The sequence below is a fragment of the Hemicordylus capensis genome, chromosome 5, assembly GCF_027244095.1.
Source record: "Hemicordylus capensis ecotype Gifberg chromosome 5, rHemCap1.1.pri, whole genome shotgun sequence".
NCBI lineage: Eukaryota > Metazoa > Chordata > Lepidosauria > Squamata > Cordylidae > Hemicordylus > Hemicordylus capensis.
The window spans coordinates 56967959-56988048 of NC_069661.1; the positions used below are offsets into that span (position 1 = coordinate 56967959).

General features: G+C 44.9%; 1 protein-coding gene across 7 annotated transcripts; it reads left to right on the plus strand.

Moving 5' to 3' along the window:
• The first annotated feature begins 5 nt into the window (after positions 1 to 5).
• Positions 6 to 18517, plus strand: NOCT (nocturnin). 7 transcript variants are annotated; one of them, XM_053258575.1, is made up of 3 exons: positions 6 to 424; positions 14527 to 14796; positions 17503 to 18517. In XM_053258575.1, exons 1-3 carry the CDS (start codon positions 205 to 207, stop codon positions 18336 to 18338), a joined length of 1326 nt encoding a protein of 441 aa, XP_053114550.1. In that variant the 5' UTR covers positions 6 to 204; the 3' UTR covers positions 18339 to 18517. The 7 variants fall into 7 exon arrangements, with proteins under 7 accessions (XP_053114550.1, XP_053114553.1, XP_053114557.1 ...); XM_053258578.1 differs by lacking the exon at positions 6 to 424 and adding an exon at positions 522 to 662; XM_053258582.1 differs by lacking the exon at positions 6 to 424 and adding an exon at positions 563 to 662 and having other exon boundaries at positions 14564 to 14796.
• The last annotated feature ends 1573 nt before the right edge of the window (positions 18518 to 20090 follow it).

Below are 20090 nucleotides of genomic sequence, written 5' to 3' on the forward strand. Positions count from 1 at the left end.
AACTGCCCGCGTGCTCGTGCTAAGCAAGCGCCCTTCTGGGATTTCCTCTCAAGCAGCTGCAGTTCTTTACCGGAGGGGTGTGTGCACGCGCGCTAATCCTCCGAGTTTAAGAGGTAAGAGAGCAGCAGGTGAGCAGCTTCCCTTTGCTGCCGTTCAGGAAAACCTTTATTGTGCTCGTCTGGCTTGGGGAGCGGGAGCGTTATTATGTATCACAGCCCTGCGAGGTCCCTGTGCTCGACCCTCTCCAATCTCTGCTGTGTACCTTCCTCCGCCACCTCCTCGTCCCTGCTGCGCCGGTCTCCTGGTCCAGTGAAGAGAGCCCTATCTCCGCCAGCTCTTCTCGCCTCTTTCTCCGGCTTGACTGGTCCTCGCTGTGGCTGCTCGGTAACGGGAGGTTCCTCCGGGACTGCGGCAACTCAAGCAGGTGAGTGTGTGGAATCGGCGGCCGAAGGTTCCAGGGATGGAATGTTGGGACTCGGGAATTCTAATCCTATTGGGGGCTGAAGGTTCCATGGATGGAATGTTTGGGTTCGGGAGTTCTGAATATGGCCCCCGCCCCCGCTAGGGAAGAGGTTTCATTATGCCAAAACTCAAGGCTGAGAGCTTCCGTGGACTCTGTCGGCTTATATAGCCCGCCTTATGTCTAAGGCCAGGGGCGAGTGGTATTGTTTCATTTATCTTCTTAGCCCTTGCAATAGGTCACTGTTCCATTTTACAGGAAGAGAGATCTGTGGCTGGATGTGGATCAGTCCTACAAGGCAGGATTTGAAGCCTGCTCTTTGGGGACCACCATACTTGCTACTATGCTAAGATCCTTCTTGTGCCATCTAAAGTGTGTTGAAAGCTGGTTCTACGAAAGTAGTGGCTGTTATATCCTGATTAAGCTTTCTAGGGAAAATCCCATTGAAACTCAGTAGTTCTTAGACTAACTCCTGAATAGTACTATTGAGTAATGTCAGGATGTCAGCTAGCTATTCAGTAACTAAGCCAAAGAATAGCATTTTAGACAACCATGTTGTTACATTCCCCATACACTGTCTTTTCTATTTTATTACCTTAAGGATAAGTAATAGTCTCCTGGATTACTTGTGAATTATCTGTTGCTGCTTTTCAGGGATTAGGCCATAGCTCAGCGGTAGAGCACCTGTTTTGCATGTTGAGGGTTCTAGGTTCAATCCCCAGCATCAGGTAGTGCTGAGAAAGACCCCTGGCTGAAAATCGGGACAGCCACAGCTGAAAATGGACCAGTGGCTTGACAAGGCAGTTTTCATATATACATTTACCACCCTCTGAGATTTTTAAAAAATGCCTTTGAATGTGTCAAAGTTCTTGCTCATTGTATTTGTGCCTAGGGAGAAGTGAAAGAGATTGTATGCTGTATGGCTGCAGTCCTGTGTATACGTACATGGATGTAAGCCCAGCTAAACGTGATGAGATTTATTCTGAGTAAATGGGCATAGGACTGGGCTGTGATCATACTGCTATGATCTGTTTCCTGTACTGCTGATAAAATGTATTTGGTATCTAGTATAAATATGTGATAGGGTTGCCTTGTTTCCTTTATTGTTCAGAGTTGGGTGCCACTATCTGTGAAACAATTGTGATATGATGTGTTGGCGATGATTTACAATACACTTTTATGTGTTTCCCTCAATTACTATTATTTTTTTGTCAGCTGACTTTCACATTTCCCTTCCATGTTCATGATGACAAATGGCTTTAAGCCGCTAGACCACACTGGCTCTAAGTAGCATCAGTTAACGTCGTCTTTTTTTAAAGTGGGGAGGAAGTGACTCTGTTGAGAGCGTTCCATAGTAGTACTGCAAAGTATGATGAACTAAGACCACTGGAACATTTTCTTGTTGTGGTGACCTGCACTGTTCCCTCTTAGGCGTGTGCATGTGCTCCCGCTCACAAGTTTTGGGGTGTCTGCTCAGTTCATTTTAGATCCCGCTTAGGTTGAATCAGGAAAGCTCCGCTCTGAATGCATGTGTACACACACGGACTTGATACTGCCACCCAGAACAAAACTCATTCCGCACAGAGATGAAAAAAATTAGAGGAATCACTGGTTACCTGGATTTCTCTACCCTACATTTGCTTGGCTCGCCTGCCTTCTACCTGGTCTCCTTAAAATGTTAAAGTACCAATCACTTGTCTTACCTGATTGAGTTTCTGCCACAGCAGTTATAAATTGGGATACTTTGGATGAAATTCACACAGACATAGGGCAGGCCTTAGCCTTTTTTCTTTGGATCTGGGAGCCAGACAATGGACACTTGACAAAATCACTGGACTTAGTGATGGACATTAGGAACATAGAAAGGTGTGCCATATAGTCAGATAGTCCATATAGTCCAACATAGTCAGACCATAGTTCCATCTAGCTCAGTATTGTCTACACAGACCGGCAGCAGCTTCTCCAAGGTTGCAGGCAGGAATCTCTCTCAGCCCTATCTTGGAGCTGCCAGGGAGGGAACTTGGAACATTCTGCATGCAAACATGCAGGTGCTCTTCCCAGAGTAGCTCCAGGATAATATCTTACAGTGCTCACACATGTAGTCTCCCATTCACATGCAACCAGGGCAGACCCTGCTGAGCAAAGGGGACAATTAATGCTTGCTACCAAGCCACCTAATGGTGCAGCGGGGAAGTAACTTGCCTAGGGAGCAAGAGGTTGCTGGTTTGAATCCCTGGGAAACACCTATATTGCACAGCAGCGATACAGGAAGATGCTGAAAGGCATCATCTCATACTGTGCAAGAGATGGCAATGGTAAACCCCTCCTGTATTCTACCAAAGAAAAACCACAGGGCTCTGAGGTCGCCAGGAGTCGACACCAGTTCGACGGCACAACTTTACCTTTACCGCAAGACCAGCTTTCTCCTCTGCCTCACATTGTAGAGTAAATGGGTTTTTCTTTATCCCCTGTATGGGAAACATACTTGGAACAGAAAAAGGGGTGCCTGGGACAAATAAAGATTTTCTTTAAAAACTCTACCTCTGAATATCATAACCTAGGCACTAAGGTTAAATTTCTAGGCACCATGGCTCCCTGGTGCCAGGGATTTGTAAAGCTGTGGTATAGGAAATGTGCCTTTCTTTGTCACTCCCATCCCAGCTACCATCAGTCTATGGTTTGTTCATCCTACTTGCATTTCTGTCCACCCTTATCCTTAGAACAACTTGTTCTAAGGATATTCTAAAACCATCAATAAAAGATTTTATTATTAAAAGGCTTAATGTATAATGTGGAAGATCTTTGTCCCTCCTCTCAGTGCTACCTCATCCTAGCTAAGAAAGACCAACTCAGATGGCTGCTTTTTAGCCTTCTTGAGCCTAGGGTTTGACAGACTTCCAAAGGAATCTCGGCACTGCAGAGCAGTTGTCAAGGAGGTTTCTCAATGTACCTTCATTGTGCAGATAGATATATGAGTAAAGTTGAGTCGGTGTCGACTCCTGATGACTACAGAGCCCTGGGTTTTCTTTGGCAGAATACAGGAGGGGTTTACCATTGCCGCCTCCTGCGCAGTATGAGATGATGTCTTTCAGCATCTTCCTGTATTGCTGCTGCCCGATATAGGAGTTTCCCATAGTCTGGGAAACATACCAGCAGGGATTCAAACCGGCAACCTTCTGCTTCTTAGTCAGGTATTTCTCTGCTGTGCCACTTAAGGTGACTATATTTATGAATACTCGAGGTCAATGGCAGAGTTCAGAGACAGTTTGATAGAAGAGAATGTGTGGCCATAGTAATTGTCCATGAAACTCCATGATGGTAACTATGATTTCTACTCTTTGGCTTTCCTGCCATTCCAGGGCTGAAAAATGGAACTCTGTAATGTTGGATTGTGCATGTTTTTGGCTTCTAACTACTCGAAAAGTATGTTTTGAAGTAAGAGTACTTAGAATTCCCATATGCATTTTAATGTGTCTTCATTGCTATGGAAATCTGCCTCTTGAAAAGTTCTGTTTTTTCTGAGTCGTACTGGGGGAAATCTGGCGCTGTGGGGCTGAGGCTTCTTGGTGTGTTCTTGCAGCACAACTGGCAAGAGAACAAATTGTTCTTTGGCCATTTGCCACATGCCCCCCCCCCAATAAATGATGCTAGATAAGGTGACTGAAATAGCTGGCTTGCTTGGTCTTGAAACCTTTTACCTGCAGCGGAATCCTATACTCATTCATTGGAATTACTTTGGAGTAAATGGTTTAAGCATTGACTAAAATGTGTGTTTTTATCTCTCATCTTCATTTGCCTTTGTTATAAATCACTATCAGTATGTGATTAGAGTATGCCTGACTAAACAGAACTTTTCATAGGGCACCAATATAATGCTTCCTGAATTAAATGTCTTCATATTCAAGTTAATTGGGAGGGGTTTAAAATCTTCATATCTGGATATTGAAGGGAGATCTTGTGTTCTGTTGTTGTGAAACCTTTGTGGTCTGGTGTGCAAGATAACACTTGGGTTTCAGCCAGCAAGAATAAGCACCAAATGCCACTCACAGTTGAAATCTGTATCTGTTTCAGTTCTGATTTCTAGATAGATGAATTGGGACCCCAGGACACCATGATAAACTGGACTTTAAAATGGTTTTAGCTTTGTGTGTACCCTGATCCAATTACAACCCCGCTTCTACATTTCCCTCCTGGGAAGTGGGGCTAAAAATAAGACCATCTGGAGCAAATAATACCCATATCCTTCCAGGACTTTGCGAAAGAGGGGCCTTTCCAAAAAGCAGCAAGTTGGAGGCCGGGTAGTAGTGTGGATGATCTCTGGGCTGAACAGGAGTTTAGCAGGGTTGGAGGCAGCCTTGCTGAAATATTTGAGGATGGGGGGGCCACCCACACCTGCCTTCACAGCCCCTGCCACCTGCCTTCACCACGGAACTGGAGAATATCCAGGCCAGTGTGGCTGCTGATGTCACTATGCTGGCTTGGTGAGGTGGGGCTGTCCGCAAGAACAGAGCTGCCTTAAAGGGGTTGCCTTTTTGCTGGCATTGGGGCACTGCTACAGCTGCTGGAGAGGACAGGACAGCCAGCTCAGGTTGCAGCTGAGCACAGTAGGGGAGGTGGCTGGTGGCCCTCAGACACCTGTGGCCCCATCTCCATTAGAGATACACCCCTGTGAATGAAATGCTCTATTTTAAAAGACTGGGCCCAATAGAGCCCCGAGAGATCTCTCAAACAGCTAGAGGTGTGTTCTTGTGCTTCCTAGTCCTTACGGGACTCCTAATTAATGATCCATTGTTTCCTCGATTGAAGTTCACTGCTTAGTTATTTGAAAGCTCTAATTCACTACATAAGACTTGTGATATGTTTTTCTGTGCCTGTTTTACCATCCTATAGGTGTTCCCATAAGCTCTTAATGTGTGAAGTGTCCCTCGTTGTTTCTGGCAGGGGTGTGCCCTTACTGAAGAGTTGGATTGATTGTCCCAATGTCATCAGGCTGTGTTGAGCAAGGCACTCTCATTGCAGGAGTGGTGTTGAGTAACATACACAGGCCTGACTAAGCAGCTTGTCTGTCCTGCTGGAAACTGCAATCTTCTTCTGCCTCAAGGTTAGGCGAAAGTAGCACAGGTCCCAGTAGACTTTAGACCACTCTATTTTCTGAACTTTGAGCAGTGATGTGGGTTATTTCTGAAATGGCTGTTTCTAAATATGCATGTTTCTAAAAAAATAATAATAATTGCATCATAAATGTATACAATAGTGATCAAACTGGGTTGTGATTCATGCCTTTTTCTCCCCATCTTGGGAAGTAAGTGTGTGTGTGTGTGTGTGTGTGTGTGTGCGCGCGCGCGTGCCCATACACACCCCCCACTGTTCTTTGACACACATACACAGCAGTGCCAATGCTAGAGTAAGAGAGTGATTTCAAGCAACTGTTGGTGCCACTGAGCCTTCCAAAAAGGCATTATTGGATCCTTGACAGTGGCATAGGATGCAGAGGAAATGGGAAGACCCTTGCATTAATGGAGTTCCGTCCAGTTTGAGGCTCCCTTGCACCCATCCACCTGCAATGTAGGCCATTTCAGCAGATGTGGAGGGCTGCAGCACTGTCGAGAGCTGTTTGTGCTAATTCTTTTCCTTTGCTGGCATTGCTGTGTTTATGAGCCTGTCCAAAATGAAGGCACTGAAAACTGTTTTCTCTTCAGTATTTCCAATAAAAATAACTTTCGTGAGAAACTTTGAATTTATAGTAAGTAAAATGTGCCGTCGAGTCAGTGGACCACCGTCGAGTCGGTGTCCACTCCTGGAGACCACAGAGCCCTGTGGTTGTCTTTGGTAGAATACAGGAGGGGTTTACCATTGCCTCCTCCCGCGCAGTATGAGATGATGCCTTTCAGCATCTTCCTATATTGCTGCTGCCCGATATAGTACCAGTGGGGATTCAAACTGGCAATCTTGTGCTTGTTAGACATAAAAACAGCATTAAGAACTGCTTACTTATTTCCTAATTGGTTATTTCTGTTCAATAAGCTACTTGGGTAGACTTTTGATATCTCTGCCACTTATAAAATTAGCATGGCCATGCTGTTTTGTTTTTACTAAATATAGGTCAAGTGTGCTAATTCAGACTCCAATTAATCTAGGACACTGAGACATTATCAGGAGAAAAAAAATCAATTTGATCTGTTCAATGCACATCCTTGTCTGCATGTGGTCTGTCGAATTTTACCAGAATACGCACACTGGCAATCAGGGTATAAAGTTATCATAAGGCAAAATACTTGAAGAGCAAATAGCTATGGATATAAAACTAGTCGTAGTCTTTATGTACATTAGAAACTGTAAGCGCTCTTGGAAATTGCAACTAAACCAGCCATTGTAGAGCATCTTACTTATGAAGAAAAAGTTTAAGAAGCGCTGACTCTTGGGATTTCCTAGGAGTATATGTCCAGCCGCTTTTAGAATTCTGAGCAAACTGCATCTCTCAGAATTGTCTGATCCATCGCAGCAGCTTCAGTGTTTTTAAGTGAAGCACAGCTGCCTGCCCTCCTGTCAAGATAAGCCTCGAAAGTGAATACAGTTGCTTGGGCTCCTGTTTCTGCATTGCAGTGGACCTGTGTAAAGCAGAAACAAGTAGAGAGGATCAGTCACGATGTTGCATCAGTGCAGAAGAACACCCAGGACTTCAATCAGTACAGCAACTCGGGATGATGCCAGCCTGGCAGTGTAACTACAGTTGCATAAGCAAAATCTAGGGGGTGAGCAGAGGTGACAGCTGTGCCACAAAATGCCTACAAACTTGGAAGACCCAGGGGTCCTCTTTATGCTTTTGTGATGTTACTACCCAAACGCATGAATGTTGCATTCCGGAGCAGAAGCATCGGATTCCAAGGCACGTTATTGGCTTTTCTGTTGAGCATTGATTATGCGGCATTCTGACATAATTGGTATTGCTCCCAGTGTGCAAAAACAGAGAAAAGACAGAAAGGGGATTAGTGCTCAAAAGGTTTTCCTATCTTGTTTACCCATATAAAACTGCATGTTTGGGGAGTGTGCTTCTGTATTGTACAATATAGCAAGTGATGGCTGGATTTGTGTACTTCCATTAGTGCAAATGTTTTGTTTGCTATATGGGATGATATGTGCAGCTTTGGGTTACAGAGAATCCTGAGCCCAAAGCATCATTCTCAAGCACAGGCATTAAGGAAGTGCATGCACTTGTCCTTCCCCCATTTCTGCCATGCCAAGACCAGCTATTAAGGTGTTTAGGGCAAAAGCTGGAGCATCATTGCTGTGTGGCACCCACCCTGTTGTGTGCCTATAAGAACTGTGACCCTTTGGAGCAGGGCTTCTCAACCTTTGGGTCCCCAGATGTTACTGGACTTCAACTCCCATAATCCCCAGCCCCAGTAGCCTTTGGTTGGGAATTATGGGAGTTGAAGTCCAATTACATCTGGGGACCCATAGGTTGAAAAGCCCTGCTTTGGAGGATATAGAATCTTAAGTTCCTGAGAGCTGTGTGTTCAGTTTCATGATTAATGTCTAATGCCACTCTGCTTTTGGAGTAGCGTGTTTATTTATTTATTTATTCAATTTATATACCACTTTTCATTAAAATAATCTCAAAGCGGATTATAATATAATATAATTAAAACAATGCATAATTAAAATACAAAAGTATGGATAATATAAATAGAAAAACCTCTATTTAACCCTCTGTTTTTAAATTGCAGTTGAGGCTTGGGCCTGGCTTACCTCGTTCTAGCTTAAAAAAATTATTTCTTTGGTTGGCCTGGTCCATTTAACACTGGTAGATCATTTTCAAACTGTTTGGAGGAGATCCTTGGTGGGAAAACATGTGTCGTGTCCCTTGTTTTACTATCTTGGACTAAAGCTAAAATGATTCTTTGACAATGCACATGGGGCACCGAGTTGCGAAAAGCTCTGAGTTTAGAATATAAGAACAGTCCTGCTGGATCAGGCCCAAGGCCCATTTAGTCCAGCATCCTGTTTCACACAGTGGCCCACCAGATGCCTCTGGAAGTCTACAGCGAGAGTTGAGGGCATGCCTCCCAGTTGCTTAGGAGTAGCTTTATTCCAGCCAAAAACCTATTTAATCTTATAGTACCGAACCATCAGAGGGCAGTTAACAATGGCACAGTTGAATGTTCTACCATCAGCTCTGCTCAGGGGTAGATATACAAAACATCCCACTTCCTTAGCACATTTGTCCTGGGGAAGTTGAAATGGTGGGACGTTTTTTTTGTATTGCTCCGATTTTTGAGACATTCACTCCATTTTTATTACACCCATTTTAGTGGAACCAACAGCCAGGTCTGATGAATTTTATCTTCCTTCTCTCTGAGCAGTACCCTATTTCTGATAGGGTTGCCAAGTTTTGTTCTTCTACCTGTAGCACCTGACAGAAGCAGTCTAAAATGAGACAAAATGATTCAAGATGCTCGTTAATGACTATCGGTGGGGTTGGCATTGCCTAGAATGTACTGTGTGTGTTTGGTATTTTGTGTATTGTTTGCTGGTCTGTGACTGTAATAAACATATCAATTGATTCCCATGCCAGGGCTAATTCAAACCGCATGTAGAGGAGGGGTTTGGACAATCCTTTCTCCCCATATGATTAGGGAAATGTGCACATAGGAACATAGGCATCTGCCTTATCCCGAGTCATCTAGTTCAGTATTGTTTATACAGAGTAGCAGCAGCATGTCCAAGGTTACAGGCAGGAGTCTCTCTTGGTCCTATCTTGGAGAAGCCAGGGAGGGAACTTGAAACCTGCCCCTTCCCAGAGCAGCTCCATCCTCCTGAGGGGAATATCTTACAGTGTTCACACTTCTAGTCTCCCATTCATATGCAACCAGGGTGGACCCTACTTAGCTAAAGGGACAAGTCATGCTTTCTACCACAAGACCAGCACTTATCACAAGGGGGAGGATGCGCCCGCTCAGTGTACACATATCCTTATCACTTGTAATTGGGCCAGTCACACAAGTATCACCCAAATTGCTCCAGTGTCTACTATTCCCCTTGACCAGACTTAAAGGATCTTGTCATTTAAGTCACTGGTCTTCAGCTGTTGAGTCGAGTTCCAAAAGTGGTTCAAATTGTGATCTAAAGCTGGTCTCACTAGGGGCACTACTACTGTTTTCTAAGTTTAGGCATTTGTAGCTCTCTTCTTTTTGAGAGAAGGACAGAAATGGGGGTTGAGAGAGAAGAAGAAATATGGAACCCAGTTTGTGTGTCTTCCCCACCATGTCCACGGTGGGTTAAAGACATGGGTCTTGCATCTGAGAAAACTGAAGAATACTGGCTTAAGTCACCATACTTCCACAGTCTAGTTCTGGGTGTGTTGCATTAGTCTTGCTTTCTAATTTAACTAGTCTAACTAATGTCCTGCTTTCTCACTTGGGGTACTGTGAACTTCTAGAAAGATGGTCAAAACAGCATTTATAAGAAAATATGTGCATACTCGTTGAAGTCAGTAAGAAAAAAAGCTAGCAAGGGATCAGTTGTGTAAGGTTTGCCTGTAAGGAATCTGGACAAAAGTTTTGTCTTGTAATCCAGGTCAAAGGTGCCTCTTGGTAGAAACTGCAAATGGAAGCTGCAATTTTTTGTTGTTAATAGAGGCAGATGTGAAGAGCAGCCTGTGCCTTCCCTTTCAAAAGTGTTAGGCTTCCTGATGGATCGTGTGGGTGAGAGCAATATGAAAGTATTTGTAAAAATACAAAACACAAAGTTTTGTTTCCCTGTGTTTATTTCACGTGGTCAGACATAGGTTGGCTTCTTTGGGAAGGGAAACAGTCTCGTGAATGCTTCAACATGTGGTGAAATCATGGCTCAGCAGGCAAGAGCAAGTTTGAGTCTGGATTATTCTAGGGTTGCTAGGTAACAGTTAATTGTGACAGTGGAATAAATATATATAATTCTTATACATTTGGAAACATTTCTGCAAGAGGCCACTAGGTGTCACCACTTGGCCACTTTAACCTATATATAATGTTCACATGACTTGGAAGAGGGTCATTTTTTCTGAGTGTGCTTCCTCATTAGACTTGTTTACTCTCGGTGCTGATGTATTCCAGTTTATCAGGTGCGTATGCAAGACTGACAGCTTCATTCAGTGTTGTGACTTTATCCGATATATTGCAAAGCCTGTTCTCTGCAGCTAACAGTGTTCTGCTTAATCTGGAGAGTGTTTACAAGTTTATACAGTTGAGGTGTGGAGGTCCTACTCTAGAGAGTTTTACTTTTAGCCTGTTTTCCACAACTGTTGGTCAGAAACAGCTGTCCAGAAAGAGAACTCTTCATTATGTCTCAGGAATGTGATAAATAAGCAGCAAGATTATCTCCCCCCACCCGCCTTAAAATGTGTGGAAGATTAATTTGAGGCCCTTGAAACTGTGAGTATACTTAATTCAAGACGGCGCTGCTACTTTTTCTGCTACTGTGAAGAAGAAATTCAAGAATTTCAAGAGCTGTAGGAAAGGATTCTTCTGCATAAAAACCAGTTTCCCACAGAGAAAAATGTGACCAGAGTTGTATATGAACAGCTGCCTGTAAGACAATGGCGCCGAATGTGTGAGAGCAGAATGCTAGTACTCGCTTGTAATAGAAATTGTGATGTCTCTCTTACAGAAATTGCTTGATTGTGTAACTATCTGCTTCTTGGCAACTTGTCTTGAAATCATGGTCATCATTGCAGAATAATCATTAGCGGGTTGGAACCTGCCACTGATAAGATTTAACAAAGAAAGATGCAAACTACTGAACAGTAGGAGTGAAGTTCTTTTAATTCAGTATCTGAAAAACAGGTAGTACTTTCTGAGTTTTATTTTTCTCAAACTTCGCTTTCCTTTGTATGTGATGGAGGAAAACAAAGTTCTTGAGAAATTGGAAAGTACTACCTGTTTTTCAGATTTTGTATTAAAACACAACTTCACTTGTATGCCGTTAAATCTGATCACCAGGTCCTAACTCCCTGCTTTTCTGATTAAACTTAGACCTTGAAATGCAAAGCTCCTACTTTCCTGCACAACACTAACCAATAATAATTATTTAGTTATTACTGGTTTTATTTTTGAGACCTCTTCTCTGGGTGTGTGTGGATGAAATGAATGAGAGTTGCACTGATTTTATTCTTGTTGGTAGAATGTCTGTTGCGCAAATGAACGGAACTTTTGTGACCACTTTGGCCTTCCTCTGGGAAGCGAATGCTGTCATCATGAATCTTGGCATGTGTGAGGGATTACGTAAGAAGTGGCTTTGCCCATTTCCTTGCTGCACTTCGAGTAGCTGCTGCTGCTGGCATAAGTTTCATTGTATAGGCTGATGAGAAATGTCTGGCATGTGGCAAGCCCTATTTGGATCTGAGTCATATGAAATGAAAGGCTTAACGGACCATTGGAAGAAAGTAGCGGTTCCCAGAATTCTGTGGGCGTCTTCTGACTCGGGTGGATTCTGATGACACAGCTTTGACATAGGAAGCTGCCTTATACTGAGTCAGACCATTGGTCCACCTGTCTCAGTGTTGTCTACACTGACTGGCAGCAGCTCTCCAAGGTTACAGGGGGGAGGCTCTCCCAGCCCTACCTGGAGATGCCAGGGAGGGAACCTGGGGCATGCAGATGCTCTTCCCCTGAGCGATGCAAGTGGGGAGCTTCCACTTGAAGGGCTCTTGGGGAGGGTACTCAGAGCCCCTGCCTCCCCACACTGCAGCCGTGCTATTGTTCCCCATCTGAGAATTGCCAGCTTGAAGCCAATGCTCCTCAGCAATGTGTCCACTGCAAGGAGGGAGGAGAACGAAGACCCTCCTCCTCCTGTGCTCCGGATTGGCTGGCTATGTACTGAAGTTCAGCATAATCCTCTCCTCAGCCTGACTGACAGGCTTCAGATAATTGGCACCAAGTAATCCCATTCAGATTAACAGGACAAGTTACTTGTCCCATTAATTTAAATATGACTGCTTAAGAGTAACTTAGTGTGGGTGTGAGACAGTGATTGTAGTAGCCTGTCTCCCAAATTGTAATTCAAACTGAGTTACTCATAAACAGCCTTGTTGAAATCAATGGGACAAGTTTACTTCTCCCATTAACGTCAGTGGGCATACTCATAACTAACTTAGTCTGGATGTAAGCCAGTGAGTGGAGTAGCCTGTCTCATAATTGGAACAAATTTCGTGCACTCTCTCTCTGGGGTACCTGAGCTGAATGTTTGCAGCTGAAGGGGTACACATATTTTTAAAAGGCTGGGAACCCTGCCCTTAAGGGGTATTTTAGTGTTCACGTGTAGTCTCCCATCCAAATGCAAGCCAAGGTAGACTCTGCTTAGGAAAGGTGACGGTTCATGCTCCACGAGACTAACTGAAGTGCACCTGCACATCATTCTCATGTGGAAAATTGTAAACTTTTTAGGTGGTGTCACATAGAGCTGAGTGGCAGTTCCTATAAAATGAAGCTGGATGCTGCACTTGTTGAAACAAGCATGTGCCCTTGGCATACATATGAGTAATGTGGTTCTGATCAAATTCATAGGTAATGTGTGTGTGATGAAATTCAGATGAGATTCACATGGAGGTACTTACTTTCATGTTTGTCTGGGAATCTAAAATGGCTGCCAATTCCAATATGATTACCTGCACAGTTCCCATTTCAGTTTTTCCCCAGCTATACAGCTGTCTGTGGTTGAAAGGTATCAATTGAACTCTTAAGAAGTGCTTTGTAATGCAATTTCCTTTCAAGTGAGTCCCACAATATCCACATCTGCTCCAAAGTTGGGGTTCTCTGAACCCAAATGTATTCAACGGGAGAGAAGCTGTGACTAATAGGATCTCCAACAGTGGGAAGCAGATCACTGTAGTGACCGGAATGAACATTGTACCTCTTAGATCTAGTGTTTGTGTTACCCCAGTAGTCTGGAAAGTGCTGCTGTGCTCGTGCTTCTGGGGACCCTGGAGAAAAATGAGGAGGCCTGGCCCGTGTAATCCCCACACTGCTCTGGAACATGCTCCCAAATCCCCATCTCTGGCTGGTTTATCAGGCTTTTTGTTTATAGTGCGTTAAAGTGTTATTGATGGTTATTGATCAAATAACACTTTGTTATATTATTTAAGGTTTTGATTATTGTGCTTTAATTTGTAAACCACCCAGAGATTTTATATGGGGCAATATAGAAATGTGGAGCTGCAGAACAGGTGTCGTAGACCGCCTAGAGACTTCAGTAATGGACGGTATATAAATATGCTTAATAACTAATAACGGGCTCCTCTGGCCTGGTCCAGACTTCTCATGCTGTCCAGTGGTGTGGGAAGGAGTAGGCCCCACATCACCAGAGAAATAAGAGTACTGACCCTTAGTGTTCACAACTGTGGCATGATTTGAGTTCTGTTACCCCCTTTGCTCTCAACACAGCAGGAATTTTTTGAATGGAACAATTGAGAATGAGAGGGAAATGACAAGAACAATATTGTAATCATGGATCAAAAGTTTTAGCCCCTTTGGAGCTGGGAGATAAGGTTAATGTTGGATAAGATGGACAATGGAAATCTGCTGAAGTAGCTGGAAAGCATAAGGTCCTGAGATCTTATTTCCTGAGAATAATTGATGACATTGGGGAGAAAAAAAAAAAAGGAAGAGATCTGCAAAATAATGAGGAAACATCCATACATAAGGAACAAGAGACTGACTTGACAAAAGAGAGAGAACGAGATACAGTTAGTGATATCATTGTGAAGAAGACAGTGTGAATAAAGGGGCAGGGTTTGGATATGAGGCCAGTGGTGACGTCTATTTCAGAATGAAATAGATAAATAACTTTCTTAAAGGAAAGAGGAAGGGAGAGAATTGATTTACTCATGTGTAAAAGTCTGGAGAACTAATTAAAGACAACACTGATGACATAGAAGTGGGATTCAAATACAAACTTCATTCACCAGTCTGAGTCAACAGCCTGCAAGTTCAGCTGTCTCCATTTATGTTTGATTTATTATGTGTTTGGGGAACAAACAAATTGTGGTCTTTGATGCTGAATGTGTGTGTTTTTTTTTGCTCCCCCTGCAGTGTGTTCCATGGGCAACAGCACAAGCCGGCTGTACAGTGCTCTTGCAAAAACCTTGAGTAGTGGTGCTGTCTCCAAACATCAAGAGTACTTAGAACAGACAGACCAAGAGCTTCTGGATCCCATCGATCCAAAGGAACTGCTTGAAGAATGTCAGGTCGTTCTCCGGAAACGTCCTGCCCGACTCCAGAGAGATTTTGTGGATCTGAGGACCAACTTTGCCAGAAACCACCAACCCATCAGAGTCATGCAGTGGAATATTCTTGCACAAGGTATAAGCCTGAATCAGGAAAGTTATTTTTGCACCCTTGTAAAATTAAAGCTGAATTTAGTTCCTGGTATCCTGACCAAACTACTTGATAGAAGTCCCACTGAAATCAACAGAACAGGTTAATCATGATTAATTTGTCCTTTAATTTCAGTGGGATTTAGTCAATGTCGGTCAGCATGTTTTAATTTATTCTAAATGACAGGGTGTTTAGTCCTAGAGCAGGGCTCCAGCCCTCCAGCTGGTTTTGGACTACAATTCCCACCATCCCCATCACATAGCCAGTATTTGAGGATGGTGGGAATTGTAGTCCAACATCTGCAGGGAGGCTGAAGTAGCTCAGCCCTGCTCTAGAGAACAGAATGGTTAAGAGAGTCAAGACAACAATCAGTGCCCAGAGAGCTGCTAGTTTGGACAGTGATGACCAAACTAGCTGATCTGGAGCAGAGCATCTGTGCCCCTAGTTCTCCCTGTCTCTCCTCCCCATCTTCATTTCTGCCCTCCCTTCAGCCCCAGTCCGTTCTCCCCCTCCCAGTCGGCTTTCCCTCCCTCGCCGGCCTAGCCGGCGCCATTGTCTCACCCGTCTCCGTCGCTATCCAGGCAGCTGCTCACAAACTCTCGCGTGAGCTGCCACACATGGGATTAGCAACAGGTACACCTTGTACATAGAGAGATGGATGATTATTAATTAGGGTTGTCTTCTGGAGACATTTGAATGGTCTTCTGGAAAAAAGTAGTACTAAGTGGCATACATTCTGCACAATGCCCCACCAACCCAAGAGCGGGGTGTGTATACAGAGATGAGCCCGGACTGGTCCATAGGCCATTCTGAAGGCCTCCGGACCGGTCCGGACATGAGGGCGGTCTGACGGTCCAGCACTGGTGTGTGGGACTCTTTAAGGGCGGGGGAGGGTGTACTTACCCCTCCCACCGGCGCATTTGTTTTGAAAAGCTTTTGGGGAGGCAGGATACCTCCCTGCAACCCCTTCCCCTAGCGGTCAGCAAAAGGCTTCAAAAAGCCTTTTGCGCGTGCACACGCCACATCTCCGTGTCACGTGCGTGCGTGCGTCGCGTGTGCACGCAAAAGGCTTTTTTGAAGCCTTTTGCCGACTGGGGGAAGGGGCGACAGGGAGGTATCCTGCCACCCCAAAAGATTTTCAAAACGAATGCGCCGGCGGGGGAAACGCGGCAGGAGGGATAAGTACATCCTCCCCCGCCCTTAAAGAGCCCCCCCACATCAGTGCCGGACCTCAGCTCCACGGTTCCGTGCACATCCCTAGTATGCTGCTGCTGTGCAACTTCAAAGCCTGGCCACACACTGCTAGCAAGCGTGGAGAGGCTCTGTGGCTACAAAGAATTGTGTCCTCACTACAAGGATGCTTCTCACATTGGGAATGATGAAGAAACTGCCGCTAGAGTGATGATGCAATTGCAGCAGAGCCTCTCCATGCTCCCTGGGAGCTCTTGGATTGGTGAGGCGCTGTGCCAAATGTAAAGAAGTATTTATTGGCGCAGTAAGTATTCTGCAGATGTGTGCGTGAGTAAAAAATGTGCGGAATCTGGTACTGGGCTCAGAGTTTAGTATCTAAAGAGCTTCAGCTTTCAACAGTTGTAATCAAGTCTTCCCAGAACATGTTACTTGGTGCTTTGGTCCCCCCCTTTCATTGCTGCCTGACGCACCCAGCTAACCCAACTTCCCAGTGCATTATTGCCAATAACAAAACTAGTAATGGCAGGTAAGAGAATTATCTTCAAAGACGATATGAAGTGTTTGAACCTACAGGAATTGATAGATCCGAAGCCAGTGATCTTCCCAAACTTTATTTTCCATAAGAAAATGTTCTTGTTGTAATCTTGGCACTGCCACTATGAGCAGCTAGGAGTGTGCATGGTTCGGTCCGGGCACTATGTTAAGGACCGCCAGACCGGTTCGGAGGTCTGGCGGTCCGGCAGGGTGGGGGCATGTAGCTTTGGGGGGGGGTAGTACTCTCCCCCACCCCCGCCGCTCTTCTTCCTCCAGTGCTGGTGCTGGTAAAAATCTTCTTGGGGTGGCAGAGTTCCTCCCTGCCGCCCCTGCCCCCGTCGTTCTTCAAAGCTCTCAATGGAGTCCAGCTAGCGGCACGCGCACGCCAGCGGCAGAGACATGTGCGCACGCTGCGCAGGGCACATGTGCACCGCTAGCTGGACTCCGTTGAGAGCTTTGAAGAACAACAACGGGGGCAGGGGCGGCAGGGAGGAACTCTGCCACCCCAAGAAGATTTTTAACAGCACCAGCGCCGGAGGGGGAAGAGCGGCGGGGGGGGAGTACTACCACCACCCCCTTAAAGCTACATGCCCCTCAGTGCCGGACCACGCCTCCGTGGTTCCGTGCACATCCCTATGAGCAGCCAGCAGAGGATAATTCAAAATGAAGTTTTGATAAACAAACTCAGGGGGACAAGGAACCATCACTTTTCCTATGTAAACTGCTTTGAGAACTTATATGGAAAAGGGCCCAGAGTTACATCTTGATGCTTTGCTGTTCCTACTCTTTTGCTCCGGTTCTGAAGAAGACGGACAGGCTTTTTTCAGCTGCTTCATCAGTCTTAGGCAAATATATTTTGTAAAGGGGGAGGGGTGTCCATGGGTTCTCCTTGAGGAAGGGCATAGGCACAAAAAAGTTAAGAAACCCCTGTTGCAAGATGTAACAGCTGTGGATGTTTTGTTTCAGCTCTTGGCGAAGGCAAGGATAACTTTGTTCAGTGCCCTCTGGAAGCCCTCCGGTGGGAGGAAAGGAAATGCCTCATTCTGGAAGAGATCCTTGCATACCAGCCAGACATCCTGTGCCTGCAGGAAGTGGACCACTACTTCGACACCTTTCAGCCACTGCTCAGTCGACTAGGCTACCAGTGCACTTTCTTCCCTAAGCCGTGGTCTCCATGTCTGGACGTGGAACGGAACAACGGACCAGACGGCTGTGCCTTGTTCTTCCTAAAGGATAGGTTTTCTCTGATTGATACCACCAACATCCGGTTGACTGCAATGAAGCTAAAAACCAACCAGGTGGCCATCGCTCAGACGCTGAAATGTAATGAAACTGGCAAACTCTTCTGCATTGCTGTGACTCACTTGAAAGCCCGCAATGGCTGGGAGAGGTTTAGATCTGCACAAGGGGCTGATCTACTTGAGAATCTGAAAAGTATCACCCAAGATGCACAGATCCCTCTCATTGTGTGCGGCGACTTCAATGCTGAGCCCACCGAAGAAGTATACAAGGAATTCTCCAACTCCAGTCTGAATCTGAACAGTGCTTACAAGCTGCTGAGCACAGATGGACTCTCTGAGCCCCCGTATACGACATGGAAGATCCGTCCCTCTGGAGAGTGCAGACACACACTGGATTATATTTGGTATTCGCAGCATGCCTTAAAGGTTAATGCTGCTCTCAACCTTCTGACTGAGGAACAAATTGGGCCCAACAGGCTGCCATCTTTCAACTACCCTTCAGACCACCTGTCCCTAGTATGTGACTTCAGCTTTAATGAAGATCCTGATAGGCTTTTATAAGTTAGGTGCAGTCACTTTTTAAAAAAAAAAACTTTTTTTGCAGTGGCCTTTTAAAATGGGCCCCTGAAGACTTTGGGGGAACTATTTATGAACGGAGAACTAATGATTTATTTTCAACTGTATCCACACCATGTCATTAAATTAACACCTTGCTGTGACAGTAAAACAACAAAACAAAACCTGCTGTCTGCTTATTTGAGAGGTGCTTTATGTCTTTTGCCTCTCCTAGGCTTAAGGGCTGGGAGAAGCTCTGAGTATGGTTAGCCTGTGTGTGCTCATGTGGGACCACGAGGGCAACATACACAAAATCCTGTCTCCTCTGCCCCAAACAGTGCTGAATTACCAAATTTTGATAACTCATTGGAAGACCTGTTCAATTTAGAGGTGTAAAGAACTGTAATTGGAGAGTACATTAAAATATGCCCGGGTCTCCTTTCCGAGTGAACTGAGGTAAGATCCAACAAGCATAACAGTGCTGTTGAGCTTTAGCTTCTGTTGTGGGCAGGATCTAGACTAGTTAGTCATGACTCAGCACCATTTAAATCAATGCAACTAGTTAGTCATTGTTAACTTCAGTCCTGTTAATTTCAAGTCTGGATCCTACCCAGTACTGATGGCTGCAATACTCAGCACACTTAAAGGTACAGTTGTGCCATCGGGTCGGTGTCAACTCCTGGCAACCACATGGGCCTGTGGTTTTCTTTGGTAGAATACAGGAGGGGTTTGTCATTGCCATCTCCTGCGCAGTATGAGATGATGCCTTTCAGCATCTTCCTGTATCACTGCTGCCTGATATAGGTCTTTCCCATAGTCTGGGAAACATACCAGTGGGGATTCAAACCGGCAACCTCTTGCTCTCTAGGCAAGTTACTTCCTTGTTGCAGCAGACTTAATAAGAGCCAAATTGGAGGTGACATGAAACACTTGTGGTGATTTTCTCTCCTGCAGCAAGTAGCTGCTCAGAGTGTAGCAACGTAGATCAGAAAACTAGCATTTGGATAGCTGTTCATCTTTCTCCAGCACCTCAGCCCAGATCCAAACCAGGGTCCCTACACAGCTACTAAATATATTACACATACACTTGTCAATCTTTGTCCCCTATTGAAACTCATAGGACTTAAGGATCTCCATACTTAAGTGGTTCTGTAGATTAAATTAGACAAAAGCCAACTGCTGCAATTCAATGGATGAGGTGCCCTTGTTTGGGCGACATTGGTACGTCACAAGGAGCTTTGGGTGTGTCCCGAGATCTCAACCGCATGTGTGCACTCCATTGCATATGCATTCTGGGAGGATGTGTTTGTGTATGTGTTTGTGTGAATGATGGCATTTTATTTGTTTAACATTCTTTTATACTGCCCAAAACATGTCTCTGGGCGGTTTACAACAGAGCAAAATAACAAATCTTAAAAGTAATCCTGGATACAGGCCCCTCAAATGCATGAAACAGGAAGTGTACTGCTGTACTTGTGTTCCACATGTGAACATCTATACGTGTGTGCTGTACACCTGTTCAACACTTGTACAAATGTGTGAATGGGGCTAAAGGCAGAATTCAAATTAAAAGGGTGTATATGTGGTTAAGTGTGCACATGCATATATTGTACAGAGCGCATGTGGGACCATAATGTGTGAACAGGACTGTCGGCCTTCCATGTGTGTCTCAGGGTTGTTTCAGAAGCAACATATCAACTCTGGTGCTATTGTTGCAGACAAAACTTGTTTTAAATCCTCCCATTAACTACTACCCCA

Coding starts and splice junctions, on each gene's coding strand:
- NOCT (XM_053258575.1), top strand. CDS start 205: ATGTATCACAGCCCTGCGAGGTCCCTGTGCTCGACCCTCTCCAATCTC. Junction 425..14,526: donor GACTGCGGCAACTCAAGCAG/GTGAGTGTGTGG, acceptor CTCCCCCTGCAG/TGTGTTCCATGGGCAACAGC. Junction 14,797..17,502: donor GTGGAATATTCTTGCACAAG/GTATAAGCCTGA, acceptor GTTTTGTTTCAG/CTCTTGGCGAAGGCAAGGAT.